Here is a 21,121-nt window from a genome sequence, read left to right on the forward strand (position 1 = left end):
CTCACCTGAAAGAGGATCCCTTTTCCCTTGTCCGTACATTCTGATGTGGCTGCTGCAGATTTTCGTTTTCCCTTTCTTATTCTATTATTGGCCTCTCTCTGTTCTTTCGTCATCAAACTTAGAAAAGCACTTTGCAAAAAGCACCTTCTTGGGTAACAAATCAAAATAAACATTACTTTTTATGTAGCTTGGGATGTGGATTGATTTTACGGCCGATTATGAGATTTTGAGGCCTCAAGGCGAATCATATAAATGGGGCCTTCAATTTTCATTTACATTCACATAATTTTTTTTGTTTATAAAATACTCACAAAATTCATTATAACAACTCAAAAGCAACATTATAATATAACAAAACGACAAACAAAATATAACATAAACAAAAATTTTATAATTGCATCAAAGCATCATTTAAATATTACTAGTCGCACATTTTTAGAGGCAAAAATACTAATTAAGCTAACATAATCATGTTTTTCTACCATATTTTTTAATTTATTTAGTTAAATTAATTGTGTATGTGTGTAGTTAGTTTATGGGTTTAATAAACTTAAGGGCCTTTATGAATTGAGCTATTTTTATTTTCAGTAGTGCTAGACATCCCACATTTTTATACCATAATTTCATACCACCTTATGTGGCAACTTACATGGCATTCATGCATTGGACAGTAAAAAATAAAAACAAATCCAAAAAGAAAAAGAAAAATTTTGTCCAGTAAAATAATGACACGTAAGATGGTATAAAAATATGGTATAAGAATGTGGTAAATATAGCATTATTCTTTTATTTTTGAATTGGAGCTTTTAAATGTTTTTTATATTACATGGGCCAAAAAAAATTATATAAGGGGTCTACAAAATATGGAGGCCCTTGACATTTGGGGGCTCAAGGCGACTGCTTATTCGACCTCCCCTCAAGCTCGGCCGTGATTGATGCTACCCTTGATGTGGGAAACATCAACCCTTAAGATTATGACACATGTACTTACAAATGACTCAGAAGTAATGATAGTCAATGTGATACCCTTGAATCTTACTTCGACTATGCATCAGAAAATTTTAGAGTACTTAAGTAGGCAAATCGATGAATTCAAATGTTAAATTGAGCTAGTAATTTGGGAGGAGGTATTGTGTTATTGTTTTAGTTATAAAAAGTTTCAAATGAGATATACCATTTAGGCCATAATGAGGTATCACCTGTGGGACCTCCTACTCTGCATTGTAGCTCGATAATTAGAGCTGTTGAGGGTGCGTTTGGTAACGTTTTACAAAACGGTTTTTCATTTTATAAATAAAAAATGACAAAATTGCGTTTGGTTGCCGTATTGAGAAAACAGTTTTTGAAAAACACAAAATAGAATTTCTAGTTTACAGTGTAAATTCAGAAAACGACTAAATGATGTTTTCAGTGAATTTAGAAAACATAGAGAACATGGAAACAAATAAAAAAAATTTACAACTGAAAAAAAAAATGAAAAAATGAAAAAACATGTGATTTGCACCTCCTCCCCACCTAGCCAGACGCACCTCCCGTGGCAGCCCTATCCCCCACTGCTGCCCACCTTACCCATCTCTCTTCATCTCTCCTTTATTCCTCTATTTATTTCTCTCTACCCATCTCTCAAAATATATACTTTGTAATTCCTCTATAGTTTCCAATTCTCGCTTCAATAAACAGATCAAGACTCCCTGTAACATTCATGACAGGAAGCTCACGGGCCTTAACAACACTTACATAGAGAAAATACATTCGTTCAACTAAATCATAGGTGCTTGCAGTCGTGTCTCTATTAATAATACAACCACCAACAACTCTTCCACCTCCAAGATAGTCGTGCCGGCCGAGATGGGTTGGATTTTATGAAACTTCTCTCTTTTTTTAATTATATATTTTATGGAATTAGTTAATAATAATTTATAGTTAATATCTTTTGTGAATATAATTATTTGGTTGTAATAATTGGTTAATATCAAATGTGTTTTCATTATTTTTGTTTTATATAATTTTTTTCAATTACACTACCAGACGCCTTTTCATATTTTGAGAATACAAAAATTTAATTTGTCATTTTCATTTTACAATACAGTTTTTAAAAAATTGTTTTGGAAAACGTTACCAGACGGGCCCTTATTTTCTACATCTTTCTTCAAGGATTATCCATGCAAAAATTTGGATAATCGGAAACCATTACAAATCAAATAAATAAGTGAATATATTATTTCGGTAAACACTTTAAATAATGATTATAGTTCTTTATTAATAAACCACAACATACAACCTTTTTTAGTCATAAACCCAAACTTATATTTATTTATTTAATTTTAAGCCACAAAAAATATTCCTAAGCCACAATTCAAAAAAAAAATATCAAGTATGAAGCATTCAATACTATTCAAACTCAAACATACCTAAGTTTTTGTTTAATTTTATTCTTTTGAATTCTTTTGAGAGTTTAGGGTTTAAAGCGCTAAAACCCTAAATATGAAGTCATTAAACCTAAACTTTAAATGCTTAAACCTTAAAACAATACTACATCATCCAACAAAGTGTAACTCTATGAAATTATAAAGTGTAATTCTACAAAAGTTACATTTTGCATTATAATAAAATAAAGTGTAACTTTTTATATACTGCATTATAACAAAATAAAGTGCAACTCTGTGAGAGTTACTTACGGCATAAAAAAAATTTAGTTTTAAGCCACTCATTGTGGCTTAAAAATAAATAGATCTTTTACATGAGTTTATGAGTGAAACTTACAATTTTTTGTCGCTTTTTTCTAATTTATGGTTAAAGGGTTTTTGATTTGTTTAATTTTTTGCAAAGGTAATTCTTGAATAGAAACTTAAAAAAGAGACAGCTCCAATCTTTGAATTACAATACAAAGTATGTCTCATAAAGAATACCTCATTACGGCTCCCAAATAAGGTATACCTCATTACACATTATACTATTACTATTTTTTACCAATGCATGTCAATGGCATTTATATACTTTTCAAAGAAATGTTTTTTATATATTTGAGATAATCATTCCATTATTGAGACTATAAGTTAAAGATCCTACTTCATATTATTGCTCTCAATGCCTAAAGAAAAGAGTGCATTGCAATTATGGGGATTTGGATATTATTCTATGATGATTTCTATCCCACAACATTGGCCACAAAGCTAGCATTTTAGTGATGCATTCGTTTGAGAACGAAATTCACAATGTCAGTACTGGTTCTGATTTGCATATCGGTTTGATTAGGTAGGTAGGCTCTGCTTGTCATATAAAGAGTTGATAGACACTTAAAGGGTCAAAAATAAGCCACATATTGCTTCAGATATTGTCACCCTTCTATGTACTGCTGCAATTGGTGTACGTACTAAAGCCAAATCTGCCTCCATTTTTCTTAATCTTTTCACATGTATATGGATTATTTCATATTCAATCCAAAGATAAATTAAATCCAATATATTTACACAAAGACTATGCATTAGTGAGTAATACTACTATAAATGATCGAGGAATTCAAAGGTTTTCTAGATGTCAAATTACTGTGAACAAGAGTGCTTCGCACCAAGCGCGCCCTCTTGAAGACCTCCCGTTGCAAATCCATTTTTCTTAACGTGGTTCAAATAGTTATTCTTTGTAATGAAGTCTTTGTGCGGCCTCATCATTAGTTCCCATGCCAATGTGTAAGTGGTTATTTTCGAGTCCTTCATCATTCATACTCTTACTCAAATTTTATTCCATTAATTTCGCATGTTACTTTTCAATTGGTTATTCGGATTTCATACAACTTGATTATTTAAAATTATTTGTATCATCCCAACTTGTCATCTTTTATATATATCATTTCTCTAATAGAAATGAGATAAGACTCACCTAATGTAAAATTCACTTATTTAATGAAATCTCATTTCTATTAGAAAAATATAATGCACAAGACGAGGAGTTGAAATGATATACAAATATCAGTAGTCAGTTTGGATTTCTGTGCAAGAGCCACACTAGAAAACAGAGAAGCCGATTTCAGTATCACATGAGAGAGATAGGTAAAGACTAAAGAGATGTGGGGATATGTAGGCGAATGGTGTCACATGGGAAGCACACTGGTTTGCATTGCAAGTGATGATAAAGCGCAAGAAGGCTGTACGGAAGGGCCACCATGGCCACGGAGGCCCTTTGGCTTATAACACACAAAGTATTGGATACATAGAGCCTTTGGTCCTCTAACCACGTGCGTGCTTTTTGGAGCTATCAATCAAGCTGGCCTAAAGAGAAAAGGGACAATAAGAAGAAAAAAGTGGTCGCATTGGGCTTCTAAGTTCTAGACTTCTAGTTTGTTTTTCTTGTTAGTTGGGCATATTGAGTGAGTTTTCATTAAAGAATTTTTTAAATAAGCTTATTTAATGGATCTTTTATAATGTTTACTTCATATTATAATTCAATAATCTAAACTATTTTTTTTTTAAGTGTTCATTAAAAAATTATCTTTGTAAAAATTAGATAAATCGGAGATTATTTAACGATTTGAATAAATGGTGATCATTTTAGTTTATCAGAATCACCGTGTTCGTCTATTTATTTGTAACAATTAAATGTTTTAATGATTTTTTATTTATCTAATTTTTTGTAAGAATGATAATTGCATAAAAAAGTATACCGTTCAGTTCATCGAACTATAATGTGAAATAAATCCTACAAAAAATTCCTTATGGAAGTTCTACATATATAATGTGCATATATCATAACAAACATTTAACCTCCTCCACATATGATGCTTGATAATGATACTTTGCTCTAATTGATGGTGACGTTCTTGGCTCTAGTTTATTGCCATTTTGTTTTATCGTCAAAGTAAACTCAACAAGAGTTAGATAGTCAATTTCGCAAACAATCTTTCATATGAGATCGAACCATAGTGTCAAACGTTTCATGATATGTTCTCTTGTAAGTTTGTTATATAGAACACAAACACATGAAAAGATCTAGACAAGCATCTAAATTCTAGATCTAAAAAATAACATACAGTCTACTAGAAAGATAAAAGTCTCAAAGTTTAAGTGTTCTTAAGTTTGACAAAAAGTACCTGCAAAAAGAAAAAGTGTGAAAAAGTGTGAATGAGGAGTCATTTAGAGGCTGGTCCAATTTTTTCTCCTCTTTTACTAATACCTTAATGTTTTTTAATTTTTGACGGAGATTAAAAATATTTTCAAGATGTTTTAAATTTAAAAAACGTCTAATATTATTCTAAAATTAATAATATTTAAATCTTAATATCATCATAATATTATCCCAATTTTATATTATCTTAATATTATAATATTAGCATATTATCGTATTAGAATATTCTAATATTCTAATATTATCTTAAAATTAATTGTGAGATTTAAATTATATTAATCTAATAAAAATGCATCAGCCTAAAAAATAGAAAATAATCAAATAAAGAAAAAAATTCTTTATGAGTACATTTCAATTGTACTAATCAATCGATGGTTTGTCAGCGTTTATGTTATGATTTAGCTCTGAAATTTTGGACGGGCCTCCACCAAGCTCATTCTATATCCTAAGAGGGAATGAGGTGAAAAGATAAGGATTTACCCTTAAAACTCGAGGAAGGAAGTAGCATGACCGAGCGATAAGCGGTTGAAACCGAGCGTTCGGATCAAGTGTGCACCTAATTGAATATGTATTATATATATATACCAACCCAGGTATCGGTACAATTGAAATGTACCTATATATATTTTTTACTTTTTGATTATTTTTTATTTTGTGGGTTAATGCATTTTTTTGATATTTGTATAATTTAAACGGATATTATCTTTTATTATTTTAAATTATAAAACATAAAAACTAGATAATCTTGAATGTTTTAATTGAAAAATGTTAAAATTAAAAATGTCCTAATAGATATTATCTTTCATAATTTTTAAAATTAATTCATGTTAATTATCTTAATTTTAAGAGATAATATGAGTCAAAATTTTTAGTAAGTCCATTTTTTGGACCTTAGCCTAAAAAATTAGATTTAAGTACAAATTTAAATTTTTACATGGTTTTAGTCCGAATAACCCTCCAAAATTGGATCTACTTCTAATTAACTATTATTCGAAATTGAAAAGGAAAATTATAAAATTGCCTAAAATTAGCTACTAAAACTTCAAACACGTGTTTGGGCCTTTGTTGGTTAAAAGAAAGATTTCATTAGACTGGTCGAATAAGTTATGTTTGATGGGAACTGGATTATGTATTCTTTGAAGAGATAAAGAGTACTGGTCCAATAAGTTATGTTTGATGGGAATTGAATTATGTATTCTTTGAAGCGATAAAGAGTACACAGACTAGTTCTACGAGTCAAACTTATTAGGCTTATCGACTATCGTAGCACAAGTTACAAAAACCCACACGTTTTTGGGCCTTTGCAAAGTACAGGTATGACTCTTCCTTTGATTTGATATATTATGAGTCCAAAAAGGACATTAGAGTGCAAAGTTATGTCCAAGCCTTTGCCTCTTTTGAGATGTTGCATAAACTGGTTCGTAAGTTATATATTCTACATAATATACAATTATCATTTTTTTTTTTTTTATATAGGGGAGAGATGATTCAAAAATTGGGATCCGTCTAAACAACCAAAAATAAACTAGAGTTAATTGAGTTATTAGGTGGGTTTGCATTAGACATCTTTGAAGGGCAGTATGATCCAAGCATGAACCATAACAAAGTCAATTAAAGATTATATCCACAATTGTTTTTTTCACCACCAAAAGCTTCATGCTAGGATTAATGGTGGTTTCTTTCCATTTTTTATCTCATTCCCGGCAAGATTTTATCCCTTAAGGTGTAAAATCGTTTTTCAAGATTAGTGTTAGGTTTTAACTATCAAGTTTTTTTGTGGGTAATCGACTGATCAATCCTATTTTTGAATAATGGTTGACATGTCAATGACTGCATGCCCTTAGGGCCCGTTTGGCACTGCTTTTAAAATTGGCAAAAACGCTTTCAGATTAGTAAAAACGCTTTTGGTTGCGTTTGGCAGAAATAAATAAAAGTGCTTCTGAATTATTAAAGTGCTTTTAAGTTGTTTTTTGAAAAGCACTTCCACTTACTTTTGCATGAAATACTTGAATTTTTTATAAAAATTTATATGTGTTTATGAGCAGAAGCACTTCTAACAAAGTGCTACTGATTAATCATTCTAGAGGCTGATAACTAATCAATGTATTAATATTATTAGTCATCATCTAATCTTATATTAGAGCCCTAAACTCGAAACTTTAAACCCAACAAACAGTAAATGATTAAACTGTCAACTTTGAAACTTGCTTTGATAAATCGGCCCACGTTTTAAAATTAGAGCCCGTGTATTACAGGACCAAGCGCTCGTTGTGGTTTAACATTAAGGGCCCATTTAGTCGCCCAATTTTGGTAGTGGGCTAGTGGCTAAATGGGATGTAGGCCACATTTTCTAATCCAACACCTGGCAGTTTGGGGCTAGACAACTTTAAGATATTTCCAAATTGAAGAAGGAAAATGGCAGGATGAATTTGACCAATTAGGGGACCCACCATAGCTTTTGAATCTTCTATAGTTTTATCATTTATGTACCACTCATGACTCAACAACAATTAATACACGAGAGTTTCCACATTTGGGTATTGGGAAACCGCTTTCTCATGGTAAAAATAGGCCAATGTTATTTTAGAAAATTAGGATTAAATACCAAATATCAATAGTTTTTCAATAAAGCAGCAAGTCACTAATTTTTTTTAGTTTAGGTACTAACCTAGAGTAAGACATTTTGGATTAGGTCACAAATCAGTTTGTTATATAGTTGTGACTGTCGAACAATCACAGTTGTGATTAAACTGTGACTGTTTCAAATTTATAAAAATTTAAAATTTTTAAGAGTTTAATATTTTTTATTTAGGCTTGGGGGATAAAGTCATATAACTTAAAGACTAAACAGTAAAGTTTAAGCCTTGCAAATATTGAAAAAATAACAAATCAATAAAAAAGTTATGACTGTTAGACAGTCACAGCTCGATATAACCATGTTTTTTAAAATTGGTACCTAAACTGAAATTTAGTACCTAAAGTAAAATGACATAAATGTTTTGGTAGTTAAAATGAAAAAACATTATAATTTGGTACCTAAAATCAACGGACCTATGTTATTTTCACTCTCAACCCTAAATCTAGAGATAAGATTAAGTTCTTATTTCAGATTGTGATGGAGGATCTAAAAGTTATTGTAGATGATAATTTTTAATCACCTATAACAATTTTGATGTTTGATAAAAAAATAAAAAACTTTTTTTTCCCACAATTCTCAAATTCCCACAAAAATAATAAAAAAAATTAGAAAGTAGGTTTTTACCTGCTTATGAAAACTGCAGTGAATCACAACAACAAAAAATATTTTATTTTACACAATAATACCCTTATTGATTTTTAAAAATCACATCTCTTATCCCTATTTTATTTTTGAAAATAACATCTTTTATCCTATTGTTTGTTATATTTTATATTGTGATCATTAATTATGATATTTTATTTGTATAATTAAAATTATAATATACCTAAACAAAATAATATGGATACTTATTTAATAACGTTGTTCTTAGAAAAAGTAATGCTAATACAAATTTGTAGCCAAAAATTTCAAAAACAAGTAAAAAACCATTTTATTTTTACCAAACAAATAAGTGAAAGGTACTTTCAGTATCATATCTATTTTAGTAATTATACACAGCCACAGAACTTTTACATTAACATGTATCAAACACTTTCATACTGTTTTTTGCACTCACAGCACTTTTGAAAACATAGTTTATCAAACACTTAACTGTTATACTTCACAGCTATTTTACTTCACAGTTATTTTTTCTCACAACAATATCAAACTGACCCTAAAGGGCTAAAAAATAAGACATTTTTCATCAATATAGTTTGTATCAATTTTCACTTTCATTCTTATAGTCTTTTTTATAGCATTTTTCATCCTTTAGTTTCATTTCGTTAGCACTATTAGTCTAAATTGTAAAGTCCGTCAAGTTGTAGAAAATTAGGTTTTTCATACCTAATTTGTGATGTTCAAGTTCATTTTTTACTCATAAGAACTCCATTTAAATACACTACATTATAGGGATTTTAAAGCTGATAATAATGGCTTTCAAAATCATGCAAAAAAATTTAGGATTGATAAACTATATTGAGAGAACTCTAAGCTCAAAAGTGACTATTTGAACATGGGAGCTATCCTGGCCAAAAAAAAAAGAACATGGGAGCTATAATATGCATCTATGAATTTTTCTTCAAAATACTTTAAATCAACTCGAATAACTTGTTTGAATTATGGGGTTTACTTACAAATTGCCAAAAATATGTAGGAAGGCAATAATTTATTTTTTCAAACCATCAATCAAAGAATTCTCAAATTTCAAGATGAAACCCTAAGAAAGTTTTGAACTCAATTACTCTATTAGATGAGCATGCAAATCAAAATTGAAAATAGTATATAGTTTTAGAATAAAGAAAGAGCGCTCTTTAAAAACCCCAATGTAATTTTAAATAAAAACAAAAAATTCAAAATAGATGGAAATCAATTTATTTGATTGTTTGGACCGCATATGCTAACAGAATGAAATCACAAAATAAGAAATGCTAAAAAAAAAAACTTCTGAATGAAAGTGTAAACTGGTGCACACTACATAAATCAATATCAAATTTAAAATGTAGAATGCCAAACTGAGATTGTAATATAGTATAATAGAATTCTTATTATGATTCATATATTAATTTTTTTAGAAAAAACAACATAGATGAACTCTTGAAATTACTCAAAAAGACGCAAGCAAAAAGTTAGTTATTTTATTTCACTACGAAAATATGCATAGTCTATTATTTTGACTTTAAACTATTATTTTTCTTTATCATTCTAATATTATATTTAAAATTTAAAATGCTAGACTAATTATCAAAAAAAAAAAAAAAATACTGTATAGATTATTGCCAATATTCTGGCCAAAAAAAATGAAAAAGAAAAATGGTTTTTACTTATTAGCAATAGCATTTTCATTTCCTTTTTGTTCTGAAAATTTGGTTTGTTGCTTTAGCAAACCAGCCCAGTGTCAGACTGTCAGTCAGTCAGTCAATCAGACTCTCTTGGCGGATTCTCCTAGAAGAAAGTCTTTCGGGCTGTATTTTCTGCAACTATCTTCCCCAAAACCCCCTTCCCCGTTTTTTAGCTCACTCCATTAAAAATTTTCAAGCTGCTCAGTACTTAACAGGTAGATAGACTTTTTCTGTTTTCCTTTTTTGTGATTTTTTATTTTCATTTCCTTTTACCTTGATATCCCATTGTGGGTTTCCTTATATGGGACGAAATTTAATTCCTTGAACTTATTCCCAGAGTGGGTTTGGTATGCTTTTGTCGTTTTCCCATTTAGTTTGAGGATTTAGCTTGAAATTAGTAGCGTTTAGATTTCTGGGTAGTTTTGTTTCGGTAATATATCTGATGGGTAGCTTTTGATTTTATTTGGGTTTGCCTGCTTTTTTCAGATAAGCGTTGGGTCTAGGAAAGTTCATATTGCTAATAGTTAAATTGTTAGTTGTGCATATTGGTTTCAAGATTAAGGTGGCACTGAGAAGCAGTTGACTGGTAATTGAAGGGTTGGAGCTGCAGTCCAATCGGGTAAGTCTCTTCTCTAAATGTAATCCCTCGCATATTGATTTTTGATGAGATATTTAGGATAAAGCAATTTTTTCGCATATCATGTGCTTTGAGTTGATTAATGTAATTGGTATTTTTTCCCTCTAATGGTACTGGATACATCTTTAGAGATAGCATAATTCCTTGAGGATGTGTAAGTAAGGTATAGTTTTAAATAATCCTAGTTTCTGTTGATTGTGTGTGATTTACGGTGGCGTGCTTATTCTGCATTCGTTCTGGTTCAAAAGTGTCCTTCAGGTTCTAAATATTGTTAAAAGGGTTTGTCTTGTGGTTGTAAGATTTGGAAATTTAGTATGTAGTTTCACCAAACTTTGTAGTTTTCATATTGAATGCATGTTGATTATTAGCTTACCACGTATATGTTTTGCTATTGTTTATTAATTTTCAAAATTCATCTCGCAAAAGAATCTTAGTTATCAAATTTTTTGGGTAGGAAATAAATTCTAAATGCTGTCCTACTAAAGTTGTGCTTTGATCCTTTTTTCGTGACTTGATGTTTTGAAGAATTTGGTTTGTTTGTTCCATTGCATTTACACTAAAAGGATAATTTAATAGGAGAGATTTAGGTAATAATTTAGAGCAATAGCTCTATAAGTTTTGTTTTGCTTTCTTAGTGTTGATGCTTTGAATGTACTTCTTTTGATAAAATATGAAGGGTAAATGTCATATTGATGCATGAAAAGTACAATGTGATGCAATTATTATTGAAGATTTCATATGGCAATTCTATGTGGATTTTCTTATAATGTTTTACTTGTTCATTTTTTTTTTTTTTTAAATTTGGTAATGATACTTATGAGTTTATTTGTGCAATGTATGTGTGTATAAGGTCCTTGACTCCTTGTATAACTGTATGACTATCCATCATTTTGTCCACATCCTTCTATTGCAATCTACTCCTTGTTTTCTCTATAAAAACTGCTGACCTAATTTCTAGTCTAATTTCTTCTATATCTAATATATAAAGAAATTTTTTATTGAACTGAAGCCTTCTCATAACGCCACTGATGCCTTCTCATAACGCCACTGATGATCTTTTTCATAACCTATATAAGAGGTTTCTAATTGAATGAAGCATTCTCAATGCTGAAACTATACCTTGTGGACTTAACTTTTACATGATTATGTGGTGGTTAACAATACACATTTGAGGCAATGCCTACCGGGCATGAATGAATTTTCGTATATAAACAACAAAAAGATGTGCTTTTTACCTGAGCGATATAGGAAGCAAGTGAGAGAAATTTTGTTTCTTAACACTTTTTATGTGATAGAGGGCAAAAGATTCCTACGGTTAACCTAAAATTTATTTATGTTTTATAGGAAACAGAAAAGGTGAACTGTATCATTTGTAGTTGGGACAAGCACATGAAGGTGATATCCATGTGCCATAAGTCCTTATAGACCAAATTTTAAATTTATGACTTCCAAAGTAGCTTCATTATATTTGAAGAAAGCCACAGCAGATTCTTCATGACTGGAATCTGATTCCAATTTATTTCGCCTTTATCTGCATGATTTCCAGAGTTGTCATTGACTGTACTCTAGCACCAATTGTAGTGTCAAAATCTGCACATTCCGGAGAAGGCCTGTGCTGGTGATTTCTTTTTTATGTAATGAGATTGCAGTTCTGGGCTTCCTCACTATTTCAGAAGCAGTCCCTTCAATAATTTAATTTACACAAGATTAGTCTCTGTTCTGCATTCCTGATGATGAGTGAAGTCACTGGCTACACCTTTGAAGACTTTTAGATATTGAGAAATGGTTGTTTCAGGACTTGTTTTTGGTTAAGTCTAATGATAAACCTTTCTGCATCAATCATAACTGTAGCTGTCATTTATCTCCAAGTGCAAAATTCCATAGTGCTTAAATTGAAAAGAAAGATACTGTCAGCCAATCAGTGAAAGTGCTAATTAGATGTGATTTTCCAGTTGGTCTATATGGAATTGAGGATACTGCTTATATATATTTTTATGCTACTGAAATGATGGATATTTTTTCCTTGTTTTATTTGTTGTTATTGCCCACAAGAATAGGGAAATCTTTATGATTGGAATAGTATATAATTCTTGTCTCAGTACCTTAAAGTATGATCTAGAATTAAAAAATGGCTTGGGTGTTTTGACTCTAAATCAGTGCATCAAGGTACTATAGTTTATGCATATTGATTGGTTAAGATGCATTAAATATGGAAATAGGAGCAGGGGGTACAACATTACCCTAAAGGCTTGGCAAGTTCCTAAATTGTATGCTGTTCACTTGGTTAATCCTCATAAATTGTAAGCATGCAATGGAGGCCTCTGGGTGGCATCACTATAATCTAAGTGGTTGTTCTTCTCAGAGAATTTTATTTTAATTTTATTTTCAGCTTAGGCTTCCTGGGGACATCTCTATGATGTTAGTGGTTGTTTTCTCAGAGATTTGGTTTTGAGCTTCTCGTCCTTTTGCCATATGATATGTTAGCACTGGAAATAATTTGTACATGGCCATGGTAGTGACTGCAGATAATATTCTCCTTCTCCTGTTAAATATAAGTTGCCTCTTTTCATTTTCTTCTGGTCTCGATTTAAAATGAAGATAATGATAGAGTTGAGAAATTAACATTGTCTTGTATGGAAGAATAGAGTTGAAAGGACTGACTATGTAATTTAGGATTTCTTTGTAATTGAGAAATTAACATTGTCTTGTATGGAAGAATAGAGTTGAAAGGACTGACTATGTAATTTAGGATTTCTTTGTAATTATGTCTAATTAGTTTCCCTTCATATCTGAAAAGGAAAAATGAATAATAGTTCATTCATATCTGAAAAGGAAAAATGAATAATAGTTCATTACCCATGATGGAAAGGCATCTCACTATCATGGAAAACTTAAGGTCCGTAAAGCAAACTCATCATTTAAGGTCATAATTTTGAAAATGCTCTGTCACCTAAAGTTGTAACTGGTTGCATCAATCATTAAAGAAAGGGAGAAACATATGATCGGTTACTTGGGTCTCATAGCCATACTGTTGTTTGTGCTTAACTTTTAACATATTGCAGTGGATGATTGAAATTTTCTAGGTTGCTTCTTGGACAAATGTGATGGTATTTACATCAGTGTACCTACTCCTATGTGTGCAAACTTATGTTGACAGGGTCTCAGCCCCATAAAATGGGGAGTTTGTTATGCAAACGTTCAGCACAATACCTGAACCTTTACATTTATGAGCTAAACTTGTGGTAAAATAAGGCCTTTTGTCTCTACCTGATGATTTTAAATAGTTTGAAGTAGACTTTTGTTTAACTGAATTATATATCTAATTCCAAATTATTTTACACAGTAGTTATTCATGTGTGTGTGTGCATGTGCAAGAATATCATATAGATGCAGTGCTAGTGTATCGGGGAATGCTCACTCATTCATGATAAACCATTGTCTTTCACTCTTTCAGGTTCATCAGTTTTGTAATCTCTCTGTTGATGATATTGTGCTGTTAGTTCCTGTTTCAGCATGAACAACCCATATAGTGATGAAGATTTTGTAAGCCCTCTGAACCTTGACTATTTTATTGTCGACTGAAATCAAAGAGGTCCAACATAAAATCTTCTGTGCAGGACGAAGCAACTGTTGTGGGATTTGAAGTCATAAGATCACCTGATTCAAGTTACAACAATGTGTACCCTGGGAGTGAAGACGAGGCACGGGATCCACCTCTTGTCCCTCCACATCTGCAACAGACCTTGCTTAGTTACCCAGCAAGCAGAGACACTGCTGGAACTCTTCCCTTGCCGCCAAATGTGACCCTCAACCATCTTTACATTGAGAACCGGGAGAGCCCACGATCTGTGGTCGCACTTGGGTTCTCTCACCGCTTTCGTTCAAAATTTGTTACAGTTGTGCTCTACAAACCAGTTCAAAGAAGGGGGACTACCAGCACTTAGAACATGCATATTAGGATACACCTAAGTTAGGTTTGGTTATAACTAGTCCTTGTTATGATGCAATTAGATGGTATAGACCCAAATTCAAAACTAGTAGTGAAAGATATTTATTGCCTCACAGAAACTCATGAACTTGGGTCTGTTTTCTTCAAGGTCTTTGTAGACTCTATGGATAGTCTGCAGGGTATGGAGTTCTACATTTCAGTATTCTTTCGACTGGTATACAGAATGGGTTGGCAGGTGAGCTCATGATTTCATGTGAGAATTGTTTATTTCGAATGCTTGGAAGCATATGCTTGCATATTTGTGAATATAAAATTCCTGCTTTATACAAATGAGCATGCCTTCTCCTTGTAGGACTTATTGTGCATGTATGAATCATTTGGTTGTATGATAAGCAACTCTTAGCAGCAACCTGTGTTCAATTATTTGCCTTAGTTGCAATATATGTGCATTTGATGAACAATGCTTGAGTTCTCACCACCCAGGATCTCTCCATCTTTACACTAGGACATGGCCCAATCAAGTATTACATGTCTATTTTCTGAACTCTCCCAAACCACTAATTCATTTAGTTCACATTTTCTCTCTACGTGTTTTAGTTTTTCAGGAAGCTATTATATTTCCTTATTCATATATATATATATTTTTTTTTTAAAGAACACATGTAGTAATCTAATTGGATCATTTCAGTGTAAGAATGGAGTGTGAGAATGCATAGGTCCTGCCAAGCGAGGACCAAAGTATTATTCATACTTGACCGCAAAAGTGTGAGAAGCTTAAGCTTTATCCTTAGAGAAGTTTTTATTTTATTTTTGTTGATGTACTTGTATGCATGTTCTAGGCATATAATTTAATCGAATTATTTTGTGCTTCAATTATTTAGGTAATCTTCATAGTCAGCTCGTACGGTCAGTGCTTATCCTCCTTCCTTAATGGGGAAAGTATGAGGATTATTGTACTATACATTATTGATGGGTTTGGTGTGTAGCAGTCAATGCAATGCATGTAGTATACTTTGACACCTCAAGATAACATCAAAATCAATTCTGTGTTTTTCGATTTAGGGTTTAGGGTTATGTACATTTATGTGCTTATCACGCAGCTACATACTTGTGTTTTACGACCAATATTGGAAGGCAGTGGGAGAGAAATGTCATTGACTTATCTTCTGTCGAATCTATATTGATTCACACCGTTTATAGTCTTATATGTACAACTTTTTTTTTTTTGGGTTGAAATCTTATATGTAAAAGTGTAACTTGAGTTGGTAGAATTATTCTCTAAAGGGTTAGCAGCCAAGGCTCTTACAGAACAGGTTGAATTATATGTGGATGTGTTATATTGCAAGAGAATAATCTTGTCAAAAATAGAGGTGACCGGTCACATATGTAAGAATTATTATTAGCTTTTAATCTCGGGAGACAGATTTGAATTTGAAATCTTTCCTAAGAACAATATATATGTAAGACTTGTTCGAATTTGAGGATGAAGAAATGATTTAACATATGACTTTAAAGATTGTAGTAAGAATGGACGAGGCATTCACGGGAACTTAGAGTGTCATTGGATTTGATTTGAAGTTCCATTAAAGTTTCGTTTTGAGAGCAATAAATCTTATTATTTTAGACTAGATGTGATTTGGATTACATTGAAATATTTTGAGTATTGTCTTTAGAGTATTGTTAGGAATCTCAAATTTTTGCATATACATGCATTTTCTTATTTCACAATAAATAATAAATAATACACTTACATGTAAGTGTATGATAAGTAATATACTTACTTGTATGATGTCATAATGAATAATGCTTGGGATCCAAATTTGTGTTTCATTGTCTGTATTTTTTTTTAGTTGAGATTGTTAAGAGTAAAGTGGAGTAATGTCTCACATCGAAAAACTAGAGCTTAGAATATGTGCTTATAAGTCTTGGGCCTCTCCACCCATTGCCAATTAGTTTTGGGTTGGATGCTTTAATTATATCATGGTATCAGAACTTGGTTATCCGCGTGTAAGGCCCAACATGTGTAGGCCCAACGGTTACACATGTTCTCATATCACCCAATACAATTTGTTTACGTGTAAGGCTCAAAATATCGCCACATGTGCGGGGGCGTGTTGAGAGTAATGTAGAGCAATGTCCCATATTGGAAAACTAGAACTTAGCATATGTGCTTATAAGTCTTGGGTCTCTACCTATTGCCAATTGATTTTGAGTTGGATGCTCTAATTTTATATTTGTCCAGTTTAGTTGTAATAGTCCAATTATTAATAGTCCAATTATAAGGATAGGTTGACTCGAATCCAAAGAAAAGATAAGTTGACTCATGCTTCTACATGAGATTACTATTGCATGTTATCCTCAATTTATTGTCTAACTTAATTGGTATCCGGTCTCCTTAATTTCTGGGCCACTAGAAATGTGTTTTGAATTATTGTCTAATTTAATTACAATATAATCAATCTGAATATATAGATCATCACCGAATATAGATCATCATTAGCTCCCATTCCATGATCCTGATCCTCCACTCTTCTCTACTCTCTCTTCTTCAGCCATACTCAAAATTTTTGTATACAGTAGTAACTTGTACCAGCTCTGCTTTCCCTTCCATCCATCTGCAGCTTGCAGATAGTTGGCAAAATATACATGGAACCATGTATATCTTTCAAAGATATTTAATTTTTTTTAATTATAAATTCATATAAATTATGAAGTGAATTTTAATTGGGTTTATCTAGATTGGAGACCAACACATGCATATATCTGCCAACATTCTTATCTATCATATCCTTTGTCGTCCTTTGCTAGAGAACCGATCAATGCATACATAGACTTATAATGGAGTTCTTATATATCAATTCATACATGTTTTTATTAAAATACAAAAGGTCGACTTATATTATAAGATGTCATCAAGCCACTTTTTTTTTTCGTAACTCTTAAACAAATAGAAAAGGCCTCAATTACAGCTCCATCCAATGCATTCCTGACAAATCCCAACCACAACTACCAAGTCATACGTTGTCCACAGCCCCTCCAAAACAATACACAAAAGACTCTATGAGCAACTGAAAGGTTAAATTGGGTTATATATATATATATAATATATATCATATAGTATGTGTCTCCATCAAACCCTATGTCACCTGAGAATTAGTAGGAGTTTGGGGACCATATTGTCCAAATAATGCCATTATTTTAATAAATAATTAATGGTTAGTATGATATTAGTAGCATAAATACACCTCAATAAGATACTAATAATATGATGGATTGTTAAAGTGAAGAGAAAAGAGAAAGAGATCATCCATCTCATTGGCCCTTGGTTGACTTGCAAGTTGCAGGACATGAATATATTGCTAAAATTATCTGCAGTTTGGCCAGATGATTGCAGTAGACTTGCATTAAATTATTGTCTTGTGTGTCTATGTATATAGATTATAGGGTTTTTTTTTTTTTCATATTTAGTATCTAAACTTTGATCATTGTTTTAATGTAATATCTAAACTTTTATTTGTCCCAATTGAGTACCTAAACTTTTATTTTGTATCTAATAGATATCCATGTGAATTTCTGTTAAAATTGTTAACAGAAGTTAGGGACAATATGGTCACTTCAAAAAAATTATATTATAATTATAATTTTTTGTTTTTTTTGTTTGTTGTGTTTTTTTTTTTTATAATTTTAAACATATAAAGAAAATAATTTAAATATAATTTTTTAGTGACTATATTGCCCCTAACTTTTGTTGACAATTTTAACAGAAATTCATTTTGGTACCTATTAGACACAAAATAAAATTTTAGGTACTCAATTGGGACAAATAAAAGTTTAAGTACCACATTAAGACAAGGGTCAAAGTTTAGGTACTAGATATGAAAAAAATCCTAGATCATATATATATATATATAAGTAGTGCTCTATAGCTAATCAGTTAGTAGAATATATAATACGGCTCTAACCACTTTTTTGGGCGCAATACACAATATGATCGATCTCTTGAACAACCTTTCAGTTGATCATTTATATATATATATATATATTTATATGATCAAATACAACGTTAACTATCTTTTTGAAACCACTACATAATGTGATCTTATAATTTAAACTGTTCATTTTTTAGGTCTTCATTCAAAGATCATCATTGCAAAAAATCATCAAATCGGAAATTATTTAGCCATTTAATTATCATCATAATTATTTTAATGTTTATCTAAGAAATTATCTTTGTCTATTTATTTGAACACAATTAGCTTATTAAAAGTTGATTAAACGATTTTTGATTTAGTTTTTTTTTTGTAAGACGATTTTTGAATGTGAACCTAGATATGAGCGGTTAGAATTATGAGATAGCGTTGTATAGTGGGACTAAAATGGTAATTAATTAGCGTCGTATTATCTTACTAATTAGTTAGCTCTAGAGCACTATTGATATATGATAATATTGTCTTATTAGATATTTTAATATGTTATATTAAATTCGACATTATACATTAACTAGAACAAGAATTTATCTAATTAATTGTACAGACATTTTTCTACTAATAAATAACATATATATATATATGGATAAATTTGTGGCTAGATTATGACTCATGATCACGTGTTTAGACATAATTCATAGTCCCACAACTACAAGCTGTACACAAATTAAGCGGCCAGATTTGGATAATCAGCTCTAGTTATGTATTACAAATTCAAGAGTTACGAGTTCATGAATATATATGACTACACACACACTTAAAATATGTTATGGATTCATTTCTTGTTTTACTCATTCACCCTTAAATTTATAATACACAGAGAAATTAAAAGTCAAGTAAATATATATATATAAGTAGATCGAGGATTAATTTTGGGGCTGGCTTCTTGCTCATTCTTGTTTGTTCTCTTTTTTGGCCCTCCAGGCCTCCCCTGGTTGTGTTCCTTTTTTGCCCGTGCTGGGCTTTATATTAGATCCTTTTGCCCAAAAAAAAAAAAAAGATCGAGGATTAATTTAAATTCCTAACCAGCAGAATGTGATGAAACAATTGTGAAATTAAGATTAGCCTACACGGTGGATGAGGAAAGCAGGTACTCTTTTACTTCCTAACATGAACGCTCGTCGCTCAATGATTGTTCCATTTACAGCTCCTTCGACGTCGTCGACTTATGTCAAGTTGAATGCATTTCAAGTTTGTTTAATACACCAGAGCAAAAGTAAACACACTAAACAATAGCATGAAAATGAAAGCACATCTATATAATAAAACAGAAGGTTTTTGAATCTTAAAATTTATCTCCGGGTCCGAATGGCTGAGATCGTTTCGGCTTTCATCCAATGATCTGTTATTTATTTTCTAAATTTACTTTCTCGCCCATGAGAATCGGTTTGCCACCTCTCTCTCCTTAATTAATTTCTCCTTAACATTCAACTTTCTTAATTAATTTTCCCTTAATTAGGTAAATTAATTTTCCCTTTGAATGTGCCACCGGCACAGGTTACCCCTAGTATACCATATTTTTATACCATCTTACGTGTCATTACTTTACTTGACAGAGTTTTTTTTCTTTTCTTTTTGGGTTTTTATTTTTTATTTTTTAGTGTTCAATATATAAATGCTGTATAAATTGTCACATAAGATGATATAAAATTATAGTATAAAAATGTGGGATGTTTAGCACTACTGATATTTAAAGTAAGGGTGGGCGGTGATAGATGTAAATTTGCATGGTTATTAGGGTCCATTTTTTATTTTTTATTTTTTACAATAAATAGTTCGAAGAGTTCTTAACTCGAGTAATATCCACGTCCATAATAAAGTTTTTTAACTTTACTTATAAGGTCACGACTCTCTTCATATATTGTTAATTAATTTTCAGTTGTATCTTGTATATTTCAACTTTTACATGATATAAGAACGATTATATATGTGTCATGCCTTCTCAGCAGCAAAAAAAAAATATATATATATATATATATACATGTCTAACGATTATATATATATACACGTCCTTTAACGTTGGTTAAAATTGGCCACATATTTGATTTAATTAACGCTATACATGAAAGGTGTATTAAGATAGTAAGTAACAAACGTGGAATCTGTAAAAATTCAGACCGATGAGCACAGTTAATTAGGAATATTCATATTGAATCAATTTAACAATTAATTAAGTTATTTAGATTATAATAATACGCGGTTACCAATAAGTAACCAGCTGTTTGGCCCCTATTACCAAGCTAGGAAGCTAGGTTATGTGATCCCTTGGGATATACGATGAGACCTTTCCCTGTTCATTTTATCAAAATATGCGGCGAAATGAATATCACAACCTGTACTTGAGAATTATTTAGAATCTTCATGACTCCATTTGCCTCTTCATAATGTCAACGCCAACCCCCTATATAAACCCCCCACACTATGCATACCTTCCTCACACAAGTACACAACAACTTGATCTCCCTTATAATT

General features: G+C 31.2%; 1 protein-coding gene across 2 annotated transcripts; it reads left to right on the plus strand.

The window, feature by feature from the left end:
* The first annotated feature begins 10,096 nt into the window (after positions 1–10,096).
* Positions 10,097–15,126, plus strand: LOC147298856 (5'-AMP-activated protein kinase beta-2 subunit protein). 2 transcript variants are annotated; one of them, XM_086229116.1, is made up of 4 exons: positions 10,097–10,292; positions 10,614–10,696; positions 14,169–14,257; positions 14,332–15,126. In XM_086229116.1, the coding sequence occupies exons 3-4, from the start codon at positions 14,228–14,230 to the stop codon at positions 14,656–14,658; spliced, it is 357 nt and encodes a 118-aa protein (XP_086085242.1). In that variant the 5' UTR covers positions 10,097–10,292; positions 10,614–10,696; positions 14,169–14,227; the 3' UTR covers positions 14,659–15,126. The 2 variants fall into 2 exon arrangements, with proteins under 2 accessions (XP_086085242.1, XP_086085241.1); XM_086229115.1 differs by having other exon boundaries at positions 10,564–10,696; positions 14,332–15,122.
* Positions 15,127–21,121: the final 5,995 nt, after the last annotated feature.

This window comes from Dryas octopetala, chromosome 1 (genome assembly GCF_963921425.1).
Source record: "Dryas octopetala chromosome 1, drDryOcto1.1, whole genome shotgun sequence".
Lineage (NCBI taxonomy): Eukaryota > Viridiplantae > Streptophyta > Magnoliopsida > Rosales > Rosaceae > Dryas > Dryas octopetala.